Below are 25,398 nucleotides of genomic sequence, written 5' to 3' on the forward strand. Positions count from 1 at the left end.
TCACGACAGCGATCACTCACCTCGGATTAGACAAAGATTTTTTCTTCAACAATGCAGGATGCACAGGATGTACTTCAGACACCCGACAAGGCCAATATCCCCGTCATTGGCAAGAGAAAGAGACGCAGGTATAGCGGACACTGGGCGGGGTGCCTTGTAAGGATCCGCTGACGGCGAGTGGGAAATCTGCCTTTAGCATCAATATTACTTGCCAATGTACAATCATTGGACAAGAAATTAGATGAGGTACGATCACGAATATCCTACCAACGGGACATCAAAACTGTAATATCTTATGTTTCACCGAATCGTGGCTGAATGACGACATGGATAACATTCAGTTGACGGGATATACACTGCTAGAACAGCACACTCCGGTAAGACGAGGGGGGGGGGGGGGGGGTGTCTGTGTATGTTTGTAAACAACAGCTGGTGCATGAAATAAAAGGAAGTCTCTAGATTTTGCTCATCTGAAGTAGAGTATCTCATGATAAGCTGTCGACTACACTATTTGCCACGAGAGTTCATCTATATTTTTCGTGGCTGTTTATTTACCACCACGGACGGATGCTGGCACTAAGACCGCACTCAGTCAGCTGTATGAGGAAATAAGCAAACAGGAAAACGCCCACCCAGAGGCGGCACTCCTAGTGGCCGGGGACAGGAAAACGCCCACCCAGAGGCGGCACTCCTAGTGGCCAGGGAAGTCAGTGCAGGAAAACTGAAATCAGTCTTACCTCATTTCTATCAGCATGTTAAATGTGCAACAAGAGGGAAAAAACTCTAGACCACCTTTACACCACGCGTACAAAGCTCTCCCTCGCACCCCATTTGGCAAATCTGACCATAATTCCATCCTCCTGATTCCTGTTTACAAGCAAAAACTAAAGTAGGAAGCACCAGTGACTCAATAAATAAAGAAGTGGTCATGTGACGCACATGCTAAGCTACAGGACTGTTTTGCTAGCACAGACTGGAATATGTTCAGGGATTCCTCAGATGGCATTGAGGAGTACACCACATCGGTCACTGGCTTCATCAATAAGTGCATCGATGACGTCTTCCCCACAGTGACTGTACGTACATACCCCAACCAGAAACCATGGATTAAAGGCAACATCCACACTGAGCTAAAGGGTAGAGCTGCTGCCTTCAAGGAGCAGGACTCTAACCCAGACGCTTCAAGAAATCCCGCTATGCCCTGAGATGAACCATCAAACAGGCAAAGCGCCAATACAGGACTAAGATTGAATTGTACTACACATCGTCGGATGTGGCAGGGCCAGCAAACCATTACAGAGTACAAAGGGAAGCACAGCCGTGAGCAGCATATTGACACGAGCCTACCAGACGAGCTAAATCACTTCAATGCTCGCTTCGAGGCAAGCAACACTGAGGCATGCATGAGAGCATCAGCTGTTCTGGACGACTGTGTGCTCACGCTCTCTGTAGCCGACGTGAGTAAGACCTTTAAACAGGTCAACATTCACAAGGCTGCTGGGCCAGACAGATTACCAGGACGGGTGCTCCGGGCATGTGCTGACCAACTGGCAGGTGTCTTCACTGACATTTTCAACATGTCCCTGATTGAGTCTGTAATACCAACATGTTTCAAGCAGACCACCATAGTCCTTGTGCCCAAGAACAATAAGGTAACCTGCCTAAATGACTACAGACCCGTGCACTCACGTCCGTAGCCATGAAGTGCTTTGAAAGGCTGGTCATGGCTCACATTAACACCATTATCCCAGAAACCCTAGAACCACTCCAATTTGCATACTGCTCAAACAGATCCACAGATGAAGCAATCTCTATTGCACTCCATACTGCCCTTTCCCACCTGGACAAAAGGAACACCTACGTGAGAATGCTATTCATTGACTACAACTCAACGTTCAACACCATAGTGCCCTCAAAGCTCGTCACTTAGCTAAGGATCCTGGGGCTAAACACTTCCGTCTGCAACTGGATCCTGGACTTCCTGACGGGCCGCCCCCAGGTGGTAAGGGTAGGTAAAAACACATCAGCCACGCTGATCCTCATTATTGGACCCCCTCAGGGGTGCATGCTCAGTCTCCTCCTGTACTCCCTGTTCACCCATGACTGCATGGCCAGACACGACTCCAACACCATCATTAAGTTTGCAGATGACCCAACAGTGGTAGGCCTGATCACTGACAATGACTAGACAGCCTATAGAGAGGTCAGAGACCTGGCCGGGTGGTGCCAGAATAACAACCCATCCCTCAACGTAATCAATACAAAGGAGATGATTATGGGCTACAGCAAAAGGAGGACAGAGCATGCCCCCATTCTCATCGATGGGGCTTTAGTGGAGCAGGTTGAGAGCTTCAAGTTCCTTGGTGTCCACATCACCAACAAACTAGAATGGTCAAAACACACCAAGGCAGTCGTGAAGAGGGCACGACAAAGCCTATTTCCCCTTAGGAAACTAAAAAGATTTGGCATGGGTCCTAAGATCCTCAAAGGTTCTACAGCTGCAACATCGAGAGCGTCCTGATTGGTTGCATCACTGCCTGGTACGGCAACTGCTCAGCCTCCGACAGCAAGGCACAACAGAGGGTAGTGTTTACGGCCCAGTACATCACAGGGGCTAAGCTGCCTGCCATCCAGGACCTCTATACCAGGCAGTGTCAGAGAAAGGCCCTAAAAATTGTCAAAGACTCCAGCCACCCCAGTCATAGACTGGTCTCTCTGCTACCGCATGTCAAGCGGTACCGGAGCGCCAAGTCTAGGACCAAAAGGCTTCTCAACAGCTTTTACCCCAAGCCATAAGACTCCTGAACAGCTAATCGAATGGCTACCCGGACTATGCAATGTGTCCCGCCACTCCCCCCCAACCCCTCTTTTACGCTGCTGCTACTCTCTGTTTATCATCTATAGTCACTTTAACTAATCCTACATGTACATATTACCTCAAATAGCCAGACTAACCGGTGCACCCGCACATTGACTCTGTATCGGTACCACCTGTATATAGCCTCGTTACTGTTATTTTTTACAGTTTTTTTTATTTATTTACTTATCTATTGTTTAGCTAATACGTATTTTTTACTTGAAAACTGCACTGTTGGTTAAGGGCTTGTAAGGTCTACTGTATTCAGCGCACGTGACAAATAAACTTTGATTTGATTTGCAGGGGTACAAGGTAATTGAGGTAATATATACATGTAGGCAGGGGTGAAAGTGATTAGGCAATCTAGATAAATAATAAACAGAGTAGCAGCAGTGAAGAGTGTGAAAGTGTATCTATGTGTAAGTGCTTGGACTCTAAAAGGTGTCGAAAGCATTCCACAGGGATGCTGGCACATGTTGACTCCGATGCTTCCCCACAGTTGTGTCAAGTTGGCTGGACGTCCTTTGGGTGCTGGACCATTCTTGATAAACAGGGGAACTGTTGAATGTGAAAAACCGAGCAGCATTGCAGTTCTTGACGTACTCAAACCAGTGTGTCTGCACCTACTACCATACCTTAAACTTAAACATCATTCTTTAACCTGTCTCCTCTCCGTCATCTACGCTGATTGAAATGGATTTACCAGGTGACATCAATAAGGCATCATAGACAGACCAGGTGAATCCAGGTGAAAGCTATGTCCCTCGAACTCAACTCTGGACCTCGAAGTCAGTGCCACTGCATTTTTTCATTGTTCCCCTTTAATCAGGGACTGATTTAAACATGACATAAGGGGTGTGCAATTAATGATCAGGTAGAACAGAAAACCAGCAGGTTCCGGACCTCGTAGGGTGGGAGTTGAGTACCTTTGGTCTATGTCATGGAAAGAGCAGGCATTCCTCATGTTTTCTCTACTCAGCATTTGTAGTGTGTATATGTGGATGTGTTTGTAAGTGTGTGTACGTGTGTGTTGGAGTGTCAGTGTAGTATGTGGGAGTGTGTGGGAAGAGTCCAGTGAGTGTGCATAGAGCCAGTTAAAAAAAAGGGTCAATGCAAATAGTCCAGGTAGCCATTTGATTAACTGTTCAGCAGTCTTATGGCTTGGGGGGACAATTTTTAGGGCCTTCTTCTGACACCGCCTGGTATAGAGGTCCTGGATGGCAGGGAGCTCGGCCCAAGGGTCCTTCGCTTAGTGATGAGCTTGGAGGGCACTATGGTGTTGAACGCTGAGCTGTAGTCAATGAACATCATTCTCGCGTAGGTCTTCCCTTTGTCCAGGTGGGAAAGGGCAGTGTGGCGAGCAATAGAGATTGCGTCATCTGTGGATCTGTTGGGGGCCGTATGCAAGTAGGAGTGGGTCCAGGGTGTCTGGGATGATGGTGTTGATGTGAGCCATAACCAGCCTTTCAAAGCATTTCATAGCTACAGATATGAGTGATACGGGGCGATAGTCATTTAGACAGGTTACCTTGGCGTTCTTGGGCGCAAGGACTATGGTGGTTTGCTTGAAACACGTATGTATTACAGACTGGGTCAGAGAGAGGTTGAAAACGTCAGTGACGACACTGGCCAGCTGGTCAGTGCCTTCTCTGAGTAAGTGTCCTGGTAATCCATCTGGCCCTGCGAATGTTAACCTGTTTAAAGGTCTTACGCACATCAGATACGGAGAGCGTGATCACACAGTCGTTACTAGCCTGACTGATGTGGTAAACTCCTCAATGCCATCGGATGAATCACGGAACATATTCTAATCTGCGCTAGCGAGAACTAAGAATATATTGCATCTTAAAGTAATGATTTTATGCTGCCAAGTGTTGTAGTCCACATGTTAACGTTCTATGATTTTGAGCCGTTCAGTCAAGAGACTGACAGTCCAAGATAAGCTGTATCATGAATAAATAAATACATTTCTGATGTGACAGGGTAGGGTTTGCCATTGTAAGGCTACCATTCTCTCGGCTGATGTTTTTCTGTACTGTATGTTACGTTCAGTGAAGAGTCATCCTTAAGCAGTAGCACATTGGGCAGACATGGGATGGGTTTAGACAAAATGCCTGATAATGATGAAGCCACAGATTGCCAAAAGGAGAAAACCTCTGGGCGCTTCCAGACCATATGAATAAAATGTGCCAGAGCACACAGACAGGGGTTGAGCTTTTTTGGAGTTGCATAACTCATATGGGCAAAATTGTAGTGGGTAATTTGGCGATTTGGGTTTCTTGACGAACGTGATATTAGACCAGACAGTACTCCAAGTAATATCTACTGCAGGTATATCTTTGTTCCATTTAGAATAGATTGGTAATGGTAATATGTTGGTTTGAGTAGGAATATGCAGTACCAGTCAAAAGTTTGGACACACCTACTCATTCCATTTTTTTATTTTTTTATTTGTACTATTGTAGAATAATAGTTAAGACATCAAAACTATGAAATACCCCATGGAATCATGTAGTAACCAAAAAAGTGTTAAACAAGTCTAAATATATTTGAGATTTGAGATTCTTCAAAGTAGCCACCCTTTGCCTTGATGATAGCTTTGAACACGCTTCGCATTCTCTCAGCCAGCTTCATGAGGTAGTTACCTGGAATGCATTTCAATTAACAGGTGTGCCTTGTTAAAATTTAATTTGTGGAATTTCTTTCCTTCATGCGTTTGAGACAATCAGTTGTGTTATGACAAGGTAGGGGTGGTATACAGAAGATTGTCTTACTTGGTAAAAGACCAAGTCCATATTATGTCAAGAACAGGTAAGTCAATCTGGAAAATTTCAAGAACTTTGAACATTTCTTCAAGTGGAGAAGCAAAAACCATCAAGCGCTATGGTGAAACTGGCTCTCATGAGGACCGCCACAAGAAAGGAAGATCCAGAGTTACCTCTGCTGCAGAAGATAAGTTCATTAGAGTTAACTCCACCTCAGATTGCAGCCCAAATAAATGCTTCACAGAGTTCAAGTAACAGACACATCTCAACATCAACTGTTCAGATGAGACTATGTGAATCAGGCCTTCATGGTCGAAATGCTGCAAAGAAACCACTACTAAAGGACACCAATAAAAAGAAGAGACTTCCTTGGTTCAAGAAACACGAGCAATGGACATTAGACCAGTGGAAATCTGTCCTTTGGTCTGATGAGTCCAAATATGAGATTTTTGGTTCCAACCACCGTGTCTTTGTGATTACGCAGAGTAGGTGAACGGATGATCTCCACATGTGTGGTTCCCACCGTGATGCATGGAGGAGGAGGCATGATGGTGTGGGGGTGCTTTGCTGGTGACATTGTCTGTGATTTATTTAAAATTCAAGGCACACTTGACCAGCACGGCTACCACAGCATTCTGCAGCAATACGCCATTCCATCTGGTTTGCACTTAGTGTGACTATCATTTGCTTTTCAACAGGATAATGACCCAACACACCTCCAGGCTGTGTAAGGGCTATTTGACCAAGGAGAGTGATGGAGTGCTGCATCAGATGACCTGGCCTCTACAATCACCCAACCTCAACCCAGTGAAGATGGTTTGGGATGAGGTGTACTGCAGAGTGAAAGAAAAGCAGACAACAAGTGTTCAGCATATGTGGGAACTCCTTCAAGACTGTTGGAAAAGCATTCCTCATGAAGCTGGTTGAGAGAATGCCAAGAGTGTCATCAAGGCAAAGGGTGGCTACTATGAAGATTCCAAAATATAAAATACATTTTGATTTGTTTAACACGTTTTTGGTTACTACATGATTCCATATGTGTTACTTCAAAGTTCTGTTGTCTTCACAATTATTCGAAAAAGTAGAAAATAGTAAAAATAAAGAAAAACCGTTGATTGAGTAGGTGTGTCCAAACTTTTGACTGGTACTGTATACCATTTGGAGACTATGCCCTTACTCTTGCTGTCATTATTTTGTGGATAGGATGAGATACTAGTTCTGAACTTCAGGCTACTCCATAAGCACGTAGAGCCGAACAAAGCTGCAAAAAAAAGAAGAAGAAGAACCAGGCAGATCGTATTGCTTTTTCAAGTCTTGGAATATATTGCAATGGCTCCCCATTGAACACTGTACTGGAAGCATTTGCGTGATGATAGGGCCAAAGGTGAGTTCGGCTTTTTTGATAGAGATGTTGGAATATACCAGATCTTGAAAACTGTATGGCTTTGCTAAATTCTCCTCAAGGGGCCTCCAGGCCACTGGGACATTGGGGTTCAACCACACGAGTAGCGAGCGTAAAATAAAGACACTTCTGTCTTTGTAAAGTGGACATTTTGATCCCCTCCATATGAATTTCGAAATCAAAGTGTGCCGTTTCTTCCAATATCCCAGCCTCAGCGAGAAGGGAATCATAGAGCTGTAAAAGTTTATCCGAGGAAGTACTGTACATTATATATACACAAAAGTATGTGGACACCACTTCAAATTAGTGGATTTGGCTATTTCAGCCACACCCGTTGCTGACATGTGTATAAAATCGACCACACAGCCATGCAATCTCCATAGACAAACATTGGCAGTAGAATGGCCTTACTGAAGAGTTCAGTGACTTTCAACGTGGCATCGCCATAGGATGCCACCTTTCCAACAAGTCAGTTCGTCAAAGTTCTGCCCTGATAGATCTGCCCCGGTCAACTGTAAATTGTCAATTGGAAACGTCTAAGAGCAGCAACAGCTCAGCCACGAAGTGGTAGGCCACACAAGCTCACAGAACGGGACCGCCGAGCGCTGAAGCTCGTAGCTCGTAAAAATAGTCTGTCCTCGGTTGCAACACTCACTACCGAGTTCCAAACTGCCTCTAGAAGCAATGCCAGCACAATAACTTTTCGTCGGGAGCTTCATGAAATGGGTTTCCTTGGCCGAGCAGCCGCACAGAAGCCTAAGATCACCATGCTCAATGCCAAGCGTCGGCTGGAGTGGTGTAAAGCTTTCCGCCATTGGACTCTGGAGCAGTAGAAATGCGTTCTCTGGAGTGATACCTTATCATCTGGCTGTCCAAAGGACAAATCTGGGTTTGGCAGATGCCAGGAGAACGCTACCTGTCCAAATGCATATTGCCAACTGTAAAGTTTGGTGGAGGAGGAATAATGGTCTGGGGCTGTTTTTCATGGTTTGGGCTAGGCCCCTTAGTTCCAGGAAATCTTAACAATACAGCATACAATGACATTGTAGACGATTCTTTGTGGCAACAGTTTGGGGAAGGACCTTTCCTGTTTCAGCATGACAATGCCCCCGTGCACAAAGCGAGGTCCATAAATAAATGTTTTGTCTAGATCATTGTGGAAGAACTTGACTGGCCTGCAGAGAGCCCTGACCTCAACCCCATCAAACACCTTTGGGTGTGAATTTGTGCATTGAGATCATCTTTGTAGGTCTGACTCTACCTGTTTATAAACTATTACAATTGGTAGTGCTGGTGATCTGTAACGATACATACAGTTGAAGTCGGAAGTTTACATACACTTAGGTTGGAGTCATTAAACTCGTTTTTATACCACTCCACAAATTTCTTGTTAACAAACTATAGTTTTGGCAAGTCGGTTAGGACATCTACTTTGTGCATGACACAAGTCATTTTTCCAACAATTGTTTACGGACAGATTATTTCACTTACAACTCACTGTACCACAATTCCAGTGGATCAGAAGTTTATATACACTAAGTTGACTGTGCCTTTAAGCAGCTTGGAATATTCCAGAAAAGGATGTCATGGCTTTAGAAGCTTCTGATAGGCTAATTGACATAATTTGAGTCAATTGGAGGTGTACCTGTGGATGTATTTCAAGGCCTACCTTCAAACTCAGTGCCTCTTTGCTTGACATCATGGGAAAATCAAAAGAAGTTGTAGTTGTAGACCTCCACAAGTCTGGTTCATCCTTGGGAGCAATTTCCAAATGCCTGAAGGTACCACGTTCATCTGTACAAACGATAGTATGCAAGTATAAACACCATGGGACCACGCAGCCATCATACTGCTCAGGAAGGAGACATGTTCTGTCTCCTAGAGATTAACATACTTTGGTGCGAAATGCGCAAATCAATCCCAGAACAACAGCAAAGGACCTTGTGACGATGCTGGAGGAAACGGGTAGTAAAGTATCTATATCCACAGTAAAACGAGTCTAATGTCGACATAACCTGAAAGGCCGTACAGCAAGGAAGAAGCCACTGCTCCAAAACCGCCATAAAAAAGCCAGACTACGGTTTGCAACTGCACATGGGGACAAAGATCGTACTTTTTGGAGAAATGTCCTCTGGTCTGATGAAACAAAAATAGAACTGTTTGGCCATAATGACCATCTTTGTGTTTGGAGGAAAAAGGGGGACGCTTGCAAGTCGAAGAACACCATCCCAAACGTGAAGCATGGGGGTGGCAGCATCATGTTGTGGGGGTGCTTGGCTGCAGGAGGGACTGGTGCACTTTACAAAATAGATGGCATCATGAGGGAGGAAAATTATGTGGATATATTGAAGCAAKATCTCAAGACATCAGTCAGGAAGTTAAAGCTTGGTCGCAAATGGGTCTTCCAAATGAACAATGACCCCAAGCATACTTCCAAAGTTGTGGCAAAATGGCTTAAGGACAACAAAGTCAAGGTATTGGAGTGGCCATCACAAAGCCCTCACCTCAATCCTATAGAAAATTTGTGGGCAGAACTGAAAAAGCGTGTGCGAGCAAGGAGGCRTACAAACCTGACTCTGTCTGGAGGAATGGGCCAAAATTCACCCAACTTATTGTGGAAGGCTACCCGAAGTGTTTGGTCCAAGATAAACAATTTAAAGGCAATGCTACCAAATACTAATTGAGTGTATGTAAACTTCTGACCCACTGGGAATGTGATGAAAGAAAAAAAATCCTAACTGACCTAAGACAGGACATTTTTACAAGGATTAAATGTCAGGAATTGTGAAAAACTGAGTTTAAATGTATTTGGCTATGTATGTAAACTTCCGACTTCAACTGTAGGTATTACTATTGGGTTGTAGGGGACAGGGAGGTATTTCTCATCAATTCATTAAGCGGTAATAGTGCGGATTTGGCCCAATAATTCTTTTTAACCTGAGATTGAACTGAAGTTTTTTTTACATTTTAAGAAGGAGAGGTAGAGAACGAGGAACGTTCCGAACATATAATACAATATCATCTGTATAAAGGAAGATATGATGGTCAGAGTTGTGAGCAGTGATAGGAGCGTGTGGACTGACGGATTACCTGAGCTAGGGGTTCTAATGCTAAAGCAAAGAGTAAGCTTGCTGAGAGGACATCCTTGCCGTGTCCCTTTGGCAATCACTTCCTGACAGAACTTCTCTTGACAAGAAATCCTCTATGGATTGATCCTTCTATGAAAGGATGTGCGATTTAACTATTTTTTAACCTGCTCGAAAGACAATGAAGTCTATGGAAGATGTGTTTTGTTTCGTCAATGTTAAACCACTCACAGATAGGGCTTGCAAATGGCGCGCCCTTTTTCCCAAGTGAATTACAATGCGTCTGAAGCTTCCATCTCCACCCAAGCCGGCCGAATGATAGACTCCCAACTTGGCAAAAATTCCCTATCGTAAAGTGGAAAAGCTAACGGTGGGCAGGCGACGGTGAAATGGAAAGAAAAAGACAGAGCTGACCTTGTTCTCATTTGTGGCTAACCGTCGTTAGCATGTTTGACTTTTGCTGCTGTTGCTGTGACACTGCCACACAGTCAGGATCCGCATCCCAAATTCCACCGTATTCCCTAAATAGAGCACTACTTTTGACCCGAGCCCACTGCTGCCACTATATAGGGAATAGGGTGCCGTTTGGGACGCAAGGAGCCAAGCATCATAAATGCTGTGGCGAAACGAATCGCTGACACTCACCAAGTACGACGCATTTCCAAACAATAAACAGACTCAGGAAAATGAACACTTACCGCTGGGCTCAAAACCAGTAGGCCTTAATGTTGTTGAAAACCTCAAATAATTTTGTTGGGATGCTCACGAAACCTGCCTGAAGGCCACCCTGAGGTGGAGGAGGAAGAGACGTAGAGAGTTTGGGTGTTACAAGAATATATTTTTCCTATTTAATTACATTTCTTCTCCCTTTATATATGTATTTCAAAGATGGCTCCCGACAAAATATTCCCACCATGCAGAAGTTTATGGAATAGGTCACTGATCTCTCTGATGTCAGAGAAAAGGGGAGAGAGCAACTAGGTTACTGAGGATGGAGAAAAAGAAAGGAGAGAGAGAAAGGCCAGTGTTATGATACAGAAAGTGAGAGATAGAGAGGAAGAGGTAGACAAAGACAGACAAAGGGGTTGTCTGACCTAGCCACACTGAGGTGGAGAGAGAAGGGCAGCAGGGTTATGATAAAAGAAGTGAGAGACAGAAGAGGGGAAGAGAAGGAACAAATAGAAGGACAGGGAGTTCCTGACCTAACCACACTACTCTTCCTTCTGCCTGAGTTGTGGAACACAACACAATGATTAGGGCGAACAACGGAGCGACTGTGACCGTTGTCTCAACCGCCGTGTGATGATTTAACTGCTTGAAAAGAGAAGTGATTTACAAAGCAAGAACAAAAAGGAGCGAAGGGGGAGAAGAGGAGAAATGCTCGCTCAGCAGCAGGGAGATATAGTGCCTTTGGGTTGAGCGGGCAGGCAGGCGTCTTGGCACCAAGCGTTGGCCTGGGCAACCACATTGACAAGGCCTAATTCCCATTATAGGCAGGCTACTGAGTGAAGTCACTCCTGGTATTAAAAAACACAATTTGATCTCAATCAGCTTTAAAGCCTAAATGAGTCAATGTACAGTACATGTGTCCAATTACAAATGTGTGTCCATAGGCAATGGAGGAACAATGATCTTAATGCTGAAGATGATATTTTAGTTTTTGGGAAAATCAAGCCAGTACTGTTAATGTATGGCTCTGAGTTTCTCCTAGGTAGTTATATGATCAGTTTCCTCTCCCCAAATCATAACCTTAACTATTAGTGGGGGAAATGTTAAACTGACCCAAGATCAGCATCTAGGGGCAACTTCACCCGAACAAATTGAAATGTACTGATATGCAGCTGAGAGGCCCGGTGCATCAGTGCGCATGAAAGAACAGTGAAGACGCAGCTCAAAAAATCTCAGCTGTTGATCTTGTTTAGGGACAATACCAATTATAACGGCGCAAAAGCCCTGAGATTTGAATGTTTCATTCCATTTGGATCAGTTGTGGGTCTACTCTACAGTTCAGAAGGTCTAGAAAGGCACCTTAGCAGGCCAGTCCGGCTCTATTTTTACTTCTGATACTGAGATGCTTTCTGTTGCAGATGATCATTCTCCCAAGTCGTCCTATTATTTATTAACTTGGCATACACATATGCTTGGCATACCACATATGCTCCCGGCATTCCCAGTTATTTAGGAAAGCTTAACACGCGCTCTGCCTCCTCCCCAATCGAAGCAGCTATTCCTCGCGCACCGAGAACCTAGCGCTTCAATATAGTCAAAATGTTTCTAATTTCACTGTTCAAATGTGTTACCTTTTGATATGTGGCATAAACACAACCAGTCACAATGTTTTATTCTGATTAAGCTACCTCAAAAGTCTCCTGTAGGCATGTCCCCTCATACTACTCTGGTGGTAGAGCATGAATGTGTCTGTATCTCTGTATTGTGTCTGTGTCGCTATAATGTGTCTGTATCTATGTAATGTGTCTGTATCTCTGTAATGCGTCGGTATCTCTGTAATGCGTCGGTATCTCTGTAATGTGTCTGTATCTCTGTAATGCGTCTGTATCTCTGTATTGTGTCTGTGTCGCTATAATGTGTCTGTATCTATGTAATGTGTCTGTATCTCTGTAATGTGTCGGTATCTCTGTAATGCGTCTGTATCTCTGTAATGTGTCTGTATCTCTGTAATGTGTCTGTATTTCTGTAATGCGTCGGTATCTCTGTAATGCGTCTGTATCTCTGTAATGTGTCCGTATCTCTGTAATGCGTCTGTATCTCTTTAATGCGTCGGTATCTCTGTAAATGCGTCGGTATCTCTGTAATGCGTGTCTGGTATCTCTGTAATGCCGTCGGTTATCTCTGTAATGCGTCGGTAATGCTCTGTAATGCGTCTGTAATCCTGTAATGCGTCTGTATCTCTGTAATGCGTGTATCCGTTAATGCGTTCTGTATGCTCTGTAATGCGTCTGTATCTCTGTAATGCGTCTGTATCTCTGTAATGCGTCTGTATCTCTGTATGCGTCTGTATCTCTGTAATCGTGTCTGGTATCTCTGTAATGTGTCTGTATCAGTGTAATGTGTCTGTATCAGTGTAATGCGTCTGTATCAGTGTAATGCGTCTGTATCAGTGTAATGCGTCTGTATCTATGTAATGCGTCTGTATCTCTGTAATGTGTCTGTATCTCTGTAATGCGTCTGTATCTCTGTAATGCGTCTGTATCTCTGTAATGTGTCTGTATCTCTGTAATGTGTCTGTATCTCTGTAATTGTATGTATTTATGTAAAAAATAGAGACTTCAATGGAAATAAGTCCCCGACTTTATTGTGAAATCTTTGTACTTTATATATGTATTTTGTTAACTGACAAATAAAATCAATCAATCCAAACTGTGCAGAGGCCATTTGATGAAGGGAATGAGACATCTGTTACATAACACCAACAAGTTTAATGACATTCGGAGATTGTCAAGCCAAGCCTTCGCTACTGGGTAAGCCTACAAAGTAGGGAGGGATGTGTTTTCTGTTTGTGGAGATTGACATAGTCTATTTATTGTGGTGTTGAAAACGTAAACCATGATATTGATGTCCCCGAAGTCGGTATGTTTTGTTTATTGGTTGCGTGGTGCATTGGCACCGAAACCTGTTGGTGGACAATTCGTTGCATATATTTTATATAATTATTAATATGGCATAAAAAATTTGAAAATCTGATTTCCTGGGTCTGATGGTAGTGTAAGGAAATAGATAGGGAGAGTGAGCTCGTGCGTGGTGGTCGGCGAACCCTCAACCTTCTGGCCCGTAGCTTTGCGTTGCATCATCTGTGCCGCAAAGTCGATATCCACGTTAATAAACACAGGGTTTTTGTATTTTGTATTTATTACGGATCCCCATTAGCTGAGGTCCAGCAAAATTAAGGCAGTTATATACATTTAACAATATGACATGACATTACAGTGGTTGCTCAACTAAAAATGTTGCGATTATGCTGCGGGACTGAGAGGTAATTTGTGGTTTAGTACGGTACCCTGGGTCACTACTTCATTGCTCCAGACCAGCGCAAGGGGGAGTTAGACCACTGATTATGCTTTTCGGCCCCAAGTCACTACTGTATCTCTAAAAAGACACTTATTCTTTTGTTACTACTTGTCGGTATTACTTACTTAAACTGTTGTTACACTAAGGATTTTTTATTCTAAGAGAAACTTAGACTACAATTAGGGTGTGCGTTTCATAACACTTTTCACAATACATTAAGTGTATTCCCTCTAGCCAGGACTCTACTACCACATATTTACAGTACAGGATCCATGTGTACGTGTGTGTAGAGTGTGTGTTAGCATGTGTATAAACAGGGTCGCTACAGTTATTGATATTTGTGGCCGTAAACATTATTTTGACTTAATTCCATGAAAGGGGAGGGTTTACAATTTATTTTACAGTACAAGGAGAGGTTTGTGAAAATATTTTTTTTATGTTGGGGAGGGGGGTGCATTGAGTTGGTTCCCGGAAAGTATTCAGACCCCTTCCCTTTTTCCACATTTTGTTACGTTACAGCCTTATTCTAAAATGTATTAAATAAATGTTATCCCTCATCAATCAACACACAATACCCCATTGTGACTAAGCGAATGTATTACATTTGCAAATGTATAAAATATTAAAAACTGAAATGCCTTATTTACATAAGTATTCAGACCCTTTGCTATGAGACTTGAAATGCAGCTCAGGTCCATCCTGTTTCAATTGATCATTCTTGAGATGTTTTTACAACTTGACTGGAGTCATGATTGGACATGATTTGGAAAGGCACACACCTGTCAATATAAGGTCCAACAGTTGACAGTGCATGTCAGAGCAAAAACCAATCCATGAGGTCGAAGGAATTGTCCGTAGAGCTCCGAGACAGGATTGTGTTGAAGCACAGATCTGGGGAAGGGAACCAAAACAGTTCTGCACCATTGAAGGTCCCCAAGAACACAGTGGCCTCCATCATTCTTAAAATGGAAGAAGTTTGGAACCAATACTCTTGCTAGGGCAATCGGGGGAGAAGGGCCTTGGTCAGGGGTGACCAAGATAATCAAGAACACGATGGTCAGTCTGAAAGAGCTCTGGAGTTTCTCTGTGGAGATGGGAGAATATTCCAGAAGGACAACCATCTCTGCAGCACTCCACCAATCAGGCCTTTATGGCAGAGTGGCCAGACGGAAGCCTCTCCTCAGTAAAAGGCACATGACAGCCCGCTTGGACTTTGCCAAAAGGCACCTAAAGGACTCTCAGATCATGAGAAACAAGATTCTCTGGTCTGATTAAACCAAGATTGAACTCTTTGGCCTGAATGCCAAGTGTCACGTCTGGAGGAAACCTGGCACCATCCCTATAGTGAAGCATGGTGGAGGCGGCATCATGCTGTGGGGATGTTTTTCAGCGGCAGGGACTGGGAGACTAGTCAGGATTGAGGGAAAGATGAACGGAGCAAAGTACAGAGAGAACCTTGATGAAAACCTGCTCCAGAGCGCTCAGGACCTCAAACTGGGTCGAAGGAACTCAAGCATTTCGCTACACTCGCAGTAACATATGCTAAATATGTGTATGTGACCAATAACATTTTATTTGATTTGAGGTTCACCTTCCAATCGGACAACGACCCTAAGCACACAGCCAAGACAACACAGGAGTGACTTCAGGACAAGTCTCTGAATGTCCTTGAGTGGCCCAGCCAAAGCCCGGACTTCAACCCGATCAAACATCTCTGGAGAGATCTGAACATTGCTGAGCAGTGATACTCCTATTCCAACCTGACAGAGCTTGAGAGGATCTGCAGAGAAGAATGGGAGAAACTCCCCAAATACATGTGTGCCAAGATTGTAGTGTCATACCCAAGAAGACTCGAGGCTGTAACCGCTGCCAAAGGTGCTTCAACAAAGTACTGAGTAAAGGGTCTGAATACTGATATAAATTATATATTTCAGTTTTTTATTTTTAATACATTTGCAAAAATGTCATTATGGGTATTGTGTATCAGTGGAGGCTGGTGACTTGAACATTTGAGGAGGATGGGAGACCCACGGTATAGGCGCGGAACGCACGGAGACGTCAAAGTGTGTTTCAAAAATCGTCAAATTGTATTTATTTTAACCTAAAGCATGTAATAAAGACATTTATAGTACAATATTATGGGGAATGGGAATCAGAGGGCTACTTACACCGTTTTGGGAAGGGATCACAGCAGGGATTGAATGAGGGTATGAGGCATGAGTTGAAGTGTTCATTCAGAGGCTTGACTTCAGAGCGGGACAGGATTTGACTGGGAAGACAAAAGACAATAACACAACACACGACAGAGTTAGACAACAGAGCTAAGAATGTGTTAGTCCAAGCAAGGAGTAAAATCATTGATGTGTAATGATGTGTATGTGACTGACTCGACATACAGTAATGAGAGAAAATTGACAGGTCTACACAGTGCTTGGAGAGGAAACATTCAATGTGCCAGTGGATGAGCGGGCACATGAGACGCAGCTTCAGGTCATGTCAGGAGAGAGTTGACGATGGTAGTGGAGTGGAGTGGTCATCACCTCTTGAACAGGGAACAGGAGGGGACTTAGCTAGGAATACAAATAGCAGATACATTCCATTACAGCTGTGCCCTCGTAGGTTTGAACAACACGTTTGTCCATGAAGTTAAACACAGACTACGCATCTCACCCACTTGACACATCAAAGTAGCCCAAGAAACGTTCCTGAATAAAGCCCCGATCCCCCACATGCCTGGCGATAACTAACAACTGCGAGCAGACTGGTGGCATCATGCGGCCCAGAGTGGTGGGGCAATTTGTTCCCCCTGGGGCCAGGAGTTTGATTTATCTGGTAACCTAACCAGAAAAACTTCAGACCCTATAGAGTATGACAGTGATTAATCAGTTGCAAAAAGGTTTTATAAGGGCTATGATGGGACCAGTTTCTCCTAATCAGGTCACATGGTTTTTAAAAAAACTGGGGGAAACTCCTGGCCTGGYGGGGGGGGGGGGGGGGGGGGCGAAAACCCTGTCAAACTGCAGCAACCTAATACTTGTTCTATGAATTATATTTAGACTAGATTAGGAAGGGAATTTCCTCTACCCAGACACAGAGACAACAAATGATAAACAATGTAACTCACAGGGCGGAGCTTGCTTCATGAATGTTTGCATCATGCAGGCCTATGCAACTGTAGGCCTTTAAACATTGTTAACTCACATCTGTCAGCACTATTATGTTGATTGATTAATTCCAGTTAATAATTTTGGATTGAAAACATATAGGCAGCCTAGCCAGACCAATTTTGAATATAAACCAATTTGATTACATTCACATTTTCTCCTGACACACAAATGCTGCATCAACCTTGCTCTTTAATCAAACTTTTAATGGATGATGAGATGGACGATATCAAATCATTCTGAATTGATTTCGACATCCCAGAATAGACAGTAGAAAGTTCCATATGTTCAGCAAGTAAAGCATCGTAACGTGCGATTACCCCTTCAAGCTCCTTGTAGTTGCACTTGTTAGTGGAAGTTTCCCTCTCGTCGTGTCCTCTAAAAGCCAATTCTTGCATGCCCAAAAACGTGGTGGTGTTGATAAGTCGCATGAAGACATCCCTGTTCCTTCTTACTCTCTCATTGTGTTTCGTAGTTTGAATACGCAAACCTTCGTCATGATCAATATGGCTTTTCCCCAGAAGCTTGAATCTGATGTGGGCATTTATATGCTCCCTGCTTTTGTTTTGCCGTTTAGCTGAACGATCAATGTTCTTCAGGTCACTGTACCCCCAAGGCTCAGATTTTCTAAAAAGCAGGCAAGGCGAGCAATACAGGCGGCTTGATGAAAGGCTCCCTGTTTACCAGCTACCTTTTCATCCTTCTTCATGAAACTGATATCAGGCAGAGGTCGACCCTTGGTTTTAACACAAACCCTCTCATATTGCTCCTCTGCGGCACAACCCCAATACAACGCACTAGGTCCGTTCTCCGATCCTGATCCTATGATTGGATGAACAACATGTCAGTTCATACTGAAAAAGCTTTGATTGGTTGGAGGGCGTACTCCGGAAGTGGTCATAATTACTATGTAGGGCTATGGAAGGGGGTGAGGCCTACGAGCCTCCTAGGTTTGTATTGAAGTCAATGTACCCAGAGGAGGACAGAAGCTAGCTGTCCTTTGGCTACACCATGGTGCTACCCCAGAAAGTGCTGTTGAATGTACTATACCTTCATTGCAAAACAGTGTGTTTTAATCAATTATTTGGTGACATATTAATATATTTAGTATCGTTTTATTTAACAAGGATAACTTTTTTTATGTTTCACTATTTGTATTTTTATGACAATTCACTGAGCAGGATGGTCCTCCCCTTCCTCTTCTGAGGAGCCTCCAATGTTGGGTGTAGATTGATGAGGAAAAAATACATGTAATCAATTTTAGAATAAGCCTGTAACATAACAAAATGTGTAAAAGTCAAGGGGTCTGAATACTTTCCGAATGCACTGTATGCATTTCAAAACTGTGGGAGAGAGGATCTGAAAGTAACCTGGTCAGGACTTCTGAGGTGACCTCATAGTCTGGTGGTAAAAACATTGTCACAGAGAAGTGAAAGAAATTCCCTTCAACAATACCCTCAAAAACCGTTTCCTCAGATCCCCATTTCAAGTCCAGGCTGCACTTGAGCAATAGTTTGAGCCCAGCCCAGGGCAGAACAGAAAGTACTCTGTAACACATTACAAATCAAGTCAGACACAAGGAAAGAGCCCATACCAAGGTGTACCCATTGTCTCACAAAGCATGGTAAGGTACATTTCTCAAAGCTAAAGTGAGATTCATGCACCACTTCCCTCAGCTCTGGGACACTTAGCTGTCACAGACACTTACAGAACCTGGCACAGATCATGAGCTCCATTCACTTAATGCCGCGTTATGCCTTCCAGAGATAAATCCCGTTAGCACTGCTGCATTTGCTTTGTTGGCAGTCACTCAGTCTGTGTATACCTGGTGAGCAGCACAGTTAGATGTGGGAGTAACTGTTAGCCTATTCCTGGGTGCTTTTATATAAAAAGTGGATTTTTAAAAAAGTGGAAAAGAGGATAATATATTATTTCTAATGATGTCAACTTTATTTCTCAACTCCTTATATTTAGCTAATTACACTCATTGGAGCCAATCACTCACTTGAGTACCTGGCATAGGCTTTGATTAAAAAAAAACAATAGATATAAAAAAATATATATATAAAAAATAAAATGAAAGAGCAACAATAAAACAACAGTAACGAGGCTATAAACAGGAGATACCAGTACAGAGTCAATGAGCAGGTTAGTCGAGGTAACCGAGGTAATATGTATACTACCGTTCAAAAGTTTGGGGTCACTTAGAAATGTCCTTGGTTTTGAAAGAAAAAAAAGAAATTTGTCCATTAAAATAACATCAAATTGATCAGAAATACACTGTAGACATTGTTAATGTTGGAAATGACTATTGTAGCTGGAAATGGCAGATTTTTTATGGAATATCTACATAGGTGTACAGAGGCCCACTATCAGCAACCATCACTTCTGTGTTCCAATGGCAGGTTGTGTTAGCTAATCCAAGTTTATCATTTTAAAAGGCTAATTGATCATTAGAAAACCCTTGTGTAATTATGTTAACACAGCTGAAAACTGTTGTTCTGACTAAAGAAGCAATAAAACTGGCCTTCTTTAGACTACTTGAGTATCTGGAGCATCAGCATTTGTGGGTTCGATTACAGGCTCAAAATGTCTAGAAACAAAGAACTTTCTTCTGAAACTCGTCAGTCTTTTCTTGTTCTGAGAAAGGAAGGCTATTCCATGCGAGAAATTGCCAGGACACTGAAGATCTCGTACAACGCTGTGTACTACTGCCTTCACAGAACAGCGCAAACTGGCTCTAACCAGTTTAGAAAGAGGAGTGGGAGGCCCTGGTGCACAACTGAGCAAAAGGACAACTACATTAGAGTGTCTAGTTTGAGAAACAGACGCCTCACAAGTCCTCAACTGGCAGCTTCATTAAATAGTACCCGCAAAACAGAGGCGACTCAGAGGCGACTCTGGGATGCTGGCCTTCTAGGCAGAGTTTCTCTGCCCAGTGTCTGTGTTCTTTTGCCCATCTTAATCTTTTATTTTTATTGGCTAGTCTGAGATATGGCTTTTTCTTTGCAACTCTGTCTAGAAGGCCAGTTTTCAGCTGTGCTAACATAATTGCAAAAGGGTTTTCTAATGATCAATTAGTGCCTTGACACCAAGGAAATTGAAGCTCTCAACCTGCTCCACACATACCCGTCGATGAGAATGGGGGCGTGCTCGGCCCTCTTTTTCCTGTGGTCCACGATCATCTCCTTTGTCTTGATCACGTTGAGGGAGATGTTGTTATCCTGGTGTTGTTATCCTGGCACCACATGGCCAGGTTTCTGACCTCCGCCCTATATACTGTCCCATCATTGTCTGTGATCCCAATTATAATGTGGGGAGGTCAAAATAATGAAAAACTATACACCAAATCTATTCATTTTAAAATGATTAGTTCTCCTTGCCATTAGCATTCACCTGATGAATGAGACATTCAAGACATCATTTTTTTAATTTATTATTATAATATATTATGGGGGTCCCTGGGTCACCATTTTGCCTGAGAGGGGGTCCCTCTGCAACAAAAGGCATGAAAACCTCTGCTATACAACAAGAAAATACTAAATATTCCACTTGACATAATTCAACTGTGGCCAAATGACTGATATGCAGAGCTTACTTTGAAAGGATGTGTGGGAAATCATGACCTGCCTAAATTATTATTTCCATTCCATTTCCAAGTCTCCTAAATCACGTGTAAAAGGACCCCTTTATGACCAGAAAATGACTTGTTCATCATCAAGCTTTTCCATGACTGCGGTAGCCTAGAGTCGCACAGCCCTCTGAATTCCCTTGGGGGAAAAAGTCTTAATTGGAAAGATTCTGTGGTCCAACTTGTCTTTCCTGAACAGCAGAGCCAAGTACAGGGGGAGAAAAAGACGGTGAGTTCTAAGACATGGAGTGCTGCCATTTTAGACCAAACGGAGACGTCTGGCAAAGGCTCCAAACAAGACTTTCCAAGCCTGCTGACAGACACACGTTACTGTAATAATGGTTGCCAGTTATTTAAAAGGTGAAACGACAAACTCCTCAGAAGGAATACAACCTTGTCCCTTGATCACAGCACAACTCCCGCTGAGATTGAAACAAGTCCTGCTGAGACTGAGGCTGTCCTAATGTGGACACCGTAAATGTCTACGTTGTCTGGTGATCTGTATTGTTACCTTGAAATAATATTAAATTATTCAATTATTTCATCATGATTTATTGGAAGATAATGATAACGCCTACAGTCCCTATTTTTCCTGACCTTTTTGGGGAAATTGGCCAGTCGTTCCCCAAAAGAGGGCGCCATTACCGTCCAATCAGGCGCTAAAAAGGTCCTACCTGTACCACTTATCAGCAGAGGGGCGCATGGTTGGCTATATCTTGACTGTAATGACAAAATATTTTCACACAAGACTCGTGTCAAAAAATGAATGCATACTACTATTTCGGGAAAAGACAGAAATATTAGACAATTCAATATCAGACATTAGCATAGGTCATTAGGAGCGCGCAAAGTGAGCGCCCAAGCACAAGCAGCATATGACTGATAAGGATAGCGCTTTATCAACAGATTTGATGGTTGATTGTAAAAAATAAAAATAAAAATTAATGAAAGAAACTGCCTTAGAGTTTGATATGTCCCTGTTGTGTGTCACAGCAAAGGCCATTACTTTATTATTTACATTATTATTAGTTGTTGGTGGATACCATATTCCAGAATAGAGAATACGCGCATCAACTGCGAGTCTGGCACGGTATTGTTGCGGGACTGGTGGTTTGCACTGACTGTCAAAAGCAAAACACTATATTAGTGGTGGGGAATTGGTGTGACGAGGGAGCGGGGGCAGCTCACCGTCCTCTCTGAGAACGCAACTCACATTACACCTCTTTCCCGGGTAGGAATGAGACCTATGTTTGCGGAGCTGGGATGACCTCAATATTTTGAACCGTGTTGCTTGTTTTAGTGGTGGCTAGGGTCCTCTCTCACTCACTCACTCGCACACACACACACACACGCACACACACACACAAACAAAACACCACACATCATATTTGCCGTTTGTAAACCAGCGAACAGCGCAGACAGGGTTTTCTCTGCAGAAGGCTGTCTTGCAGACTACACTCGAGAAGAGTTACGGAGTGTGTACGTTTTGGACCCCCTACGACTTTGGTGTATAGAAAATACATTCTAAAAAGAGGAGCAGTGCAATCAGTCGTGAATCTCGGATATGGCGGGGTTGAAAATATTCAACCTTGTTGTTGGAGTTGTTTTAGTTTTGCAGTCTCTTGGAAATGCGTTTCACGTGCCTGGAGGGGACCTGACAAACGGTAAGAAGACCTCGCACTACCTAATATTTGCACCATGAAGACCTCTCCATATTTTCATAGATAATGATAAAATATAACACTATGCATGATGTCCTGTAGAGGAACGTTTACCTTGCTTTATGTATTATTGCCAAGTGCGCTGTGGTGTAATATGGTTCAATATGGTGCCATTTGTTTCACTATAGCTCTAATGGTGTACAATAATGAAACGAGGTTATTTGTAGACTCATTTACTCTATATTCGACTGTCTTTAAGATTGTCAGAAAATGTTTTGTATGGCAAAGACCAACTTATATGATAACCTAGACTATATAGTTTTGATTCATGCTGTGATATTGCGATTTACAAAAAATCTAACCATCACCATCCATGACCACCAGAAATAATTTCCATGTTTTTTATGACGTTGTAAATGGGTTATAAAGATTTGTGTGCTTGTGAGGGTTGATGAGATTCGTGGTGTGCGTCCGTGTGTGTGTGTGTGTGTTCTGCGCGCGTCCGCGTTTGAAGACTGCTGTTATTGAATGTGTGCAAGCTATTGTTCTCTGCTATTTTTATTTCAGTGATCGATCCAGCTGTTATATAGGCTACGTCAGAGACTTTATTAGTCTTACTAGAACAATTAGCACAGCACAGCCTGTGTCCCAACGTGTTGTCATAGTTATTTATATAATAGTATATTGTAAAAAGTGTTGAATTTTTTTCTCGTTTTACATTATCACATTTAATGTTTTAGATGTGATTCATGAAGGGCTCGATGTATATAGCAATCTAGGGTAGGATTTTTGAAAATCAAATAAAAACGCTTTACATTCACATTTACATAAAATCTAACAACCTGCAGTCTTTGGCCCAACTATCATGTTCACAAAATCCTTCAATAAATGATTGTCTCCATGATAGGAAATAGCAATAGGGTTTTGGCAGTGGTGCACCCCTTCAACCTTCTGAGTTTAAATGACTTAACAGGCGCATCTCAAGTGGTCCAGGTATGTTTTGACATCACACAGGTGGGGGGGATTGGCCTTTCCTCTTGTGCTTCTCCATTGTTCCTCAAGTAAGGTGGGAGGTCGATGGCATCAGATTTCCATTACACAAAGTAATCAGTGGCGGTCCTTTTTTATTTCTATTACAGCATATTGGATGACTGTCATTCATATTCCATTCACCTAGTTCAATTGTAAAAGCGATAGGTTTAGGCTACTACATGATATTAGAATTTAACCTATACCCATCATGCGGTTGCTACAACCTAGCCAATGAATGAAAGTTTACAATGTAAGTGCACACAGGTTGAGAGAAAAATTGGAGGTTACAGACAGTGACACATTCAATGCCGCCTTGCACACTCTTGCCATCTAGCTGATATAGGGTGTAATCATTACTCCAACAGTTGCAAACGAGAGTTTCTATTGGACAAATTCAGGTATGTTCATCCCTGTTTTGTTCCATTTGCTTCCGTTTTAAGAAACGTTTTTCAACAGAATCGGTGGAATTAATACACCCTTGATCACGTGTAAACACAGTTCACTTTCATAGTAACCACGTTGTATTCCTTCTCGCATCTATGCACTCTCCTCCTCTCACCTTGTCCCTTTGCTTCTGGACTTCAATGCACAACACATCAGCTGTATGTGACCAGGCGAAAAAAACTTTCCAAGCCAACCCATATCATAACCGCCACACATAGCCTACATCGTTGTCACCATATTAGCTAAAGTAACGTCATAGCCAACATAGCTAATAGAACTAATACATTAGTAAACCTGCTACAATCATGCAGTAACATTACAGTTTACAGTGAGTAAGCAGTTACACCGGCGGGCCCTGGTGGCAATAGATTAGTAAAACCAAAAGCTCACCATGACTTGGAAGAGTTCCAGTATTGTGTTGGATAGTCATAGCCAGCTAGCTAACATAGCATCCCTCTGTTTGAGCAGGTTGTTTGAGTAGGCTAAACTAGCTAACTGCATTTGCTAGCTAAGTAAGTGATACTGAAATTGAAAACAAAATGACGAAAACTCTCTCGACCTCTATTTCTCTCTTGCTTCTCCTTCATTTTGGAGGAAATTAATTTGTTCAAAACTGTTCTTTCTCTCTCTTTCAGTTAACTACTCACCACATTTGCACTGCAGTGCTAGCAAGCTGTAGCTTATGCTTTCAGTATGTCAGTTCATGCTGCAAGAGCTCTGATAGGTTGGAGGACGTCCTCTTGAAGTTGTTAATTACTGTGTAAGTCTATGGAAGCAGTTGAGAACCACGAGCTTCCTAGGCTTTGTATTGAATTCAATGTACCCGGAGGAGGACAGAGGCTAGCTGTCCTCCAGCTACACCATGGTGCTACCATACAGAGTGCTGTTAATCAATTATTTGGTGACGTGATTATATTTCTTTTATCTAAAAAAATATAACTTTTTGAATGTTTTAAACATTTTATTTTCATGAAATTCAATGAGGATGGTCCTCCACTTCCTCCTCTGAGGAGCCTCCACTGCAAGTCATTGAATTACCTACTCCTTGAAATTTGCAGTTGTCTAAAAATATATATATATATTGCTCAAAACATTTTATCCTTTAGTGTGTGGTCTCAAACCCAAACCCTAGGCAACACAGGGAAAAGGGGCTGATTTCAATGATTGACTTGGCATAGAGGAACTATGTCAATACTTTATCCACTTGAATAAAATACAAAATAGCTAGCAAGACGGAGATCACAGAGGTCATTTTTAAATGAGTGAACTTCGCAAGTGGCTAGTTTACACCAACTACCTTAACTAAAACCTCTGCAAAGGTTTTGCCTGC

The 25,398-nt window shown here is 42.8% G+C and overlaps 1 protein-coding gene across 1 annotated transcript in view; it reads left to right on the forward strand.

Moving 5' to 3' along the window:
* Nucleotides 1–22,093: 22,093 nt before the first annotated feature.
* plxdc2b (plexin domain containing 2b) overlaps nt 22,094–25,398 on the forward strand; it is a 165,287-nt gene continuing 161,982 nt past the window's right edge. The window contains exon 1 of the mRNA XM_023972740.2: nt 22,094–22,595. Coding sequence (XP_023828508.1) covers nt 22,496–22,595 — 100 coding nt within the window. The 5' untranslated portion in view covers nt 22,094–22,495. The remainder of the gene's footprint in view (nt 22,596–25,398) is intronic.

The sequence above is a fragment of the Salvelinus sp. IW2-2015 genome, linkage group LG27, assembly GCF_002910315.2.
Source record: "Salvelinus sp. IW2-2015 linkage group LG27, ASM291031v2, whole genome shotgun sequence".
NCBI lineage: Eukaryota > Metazoa > Chordata > Actinopteri > Salmoniformes > Salmonidae > Salvelinus > Salvelinus sp. IW2-2015.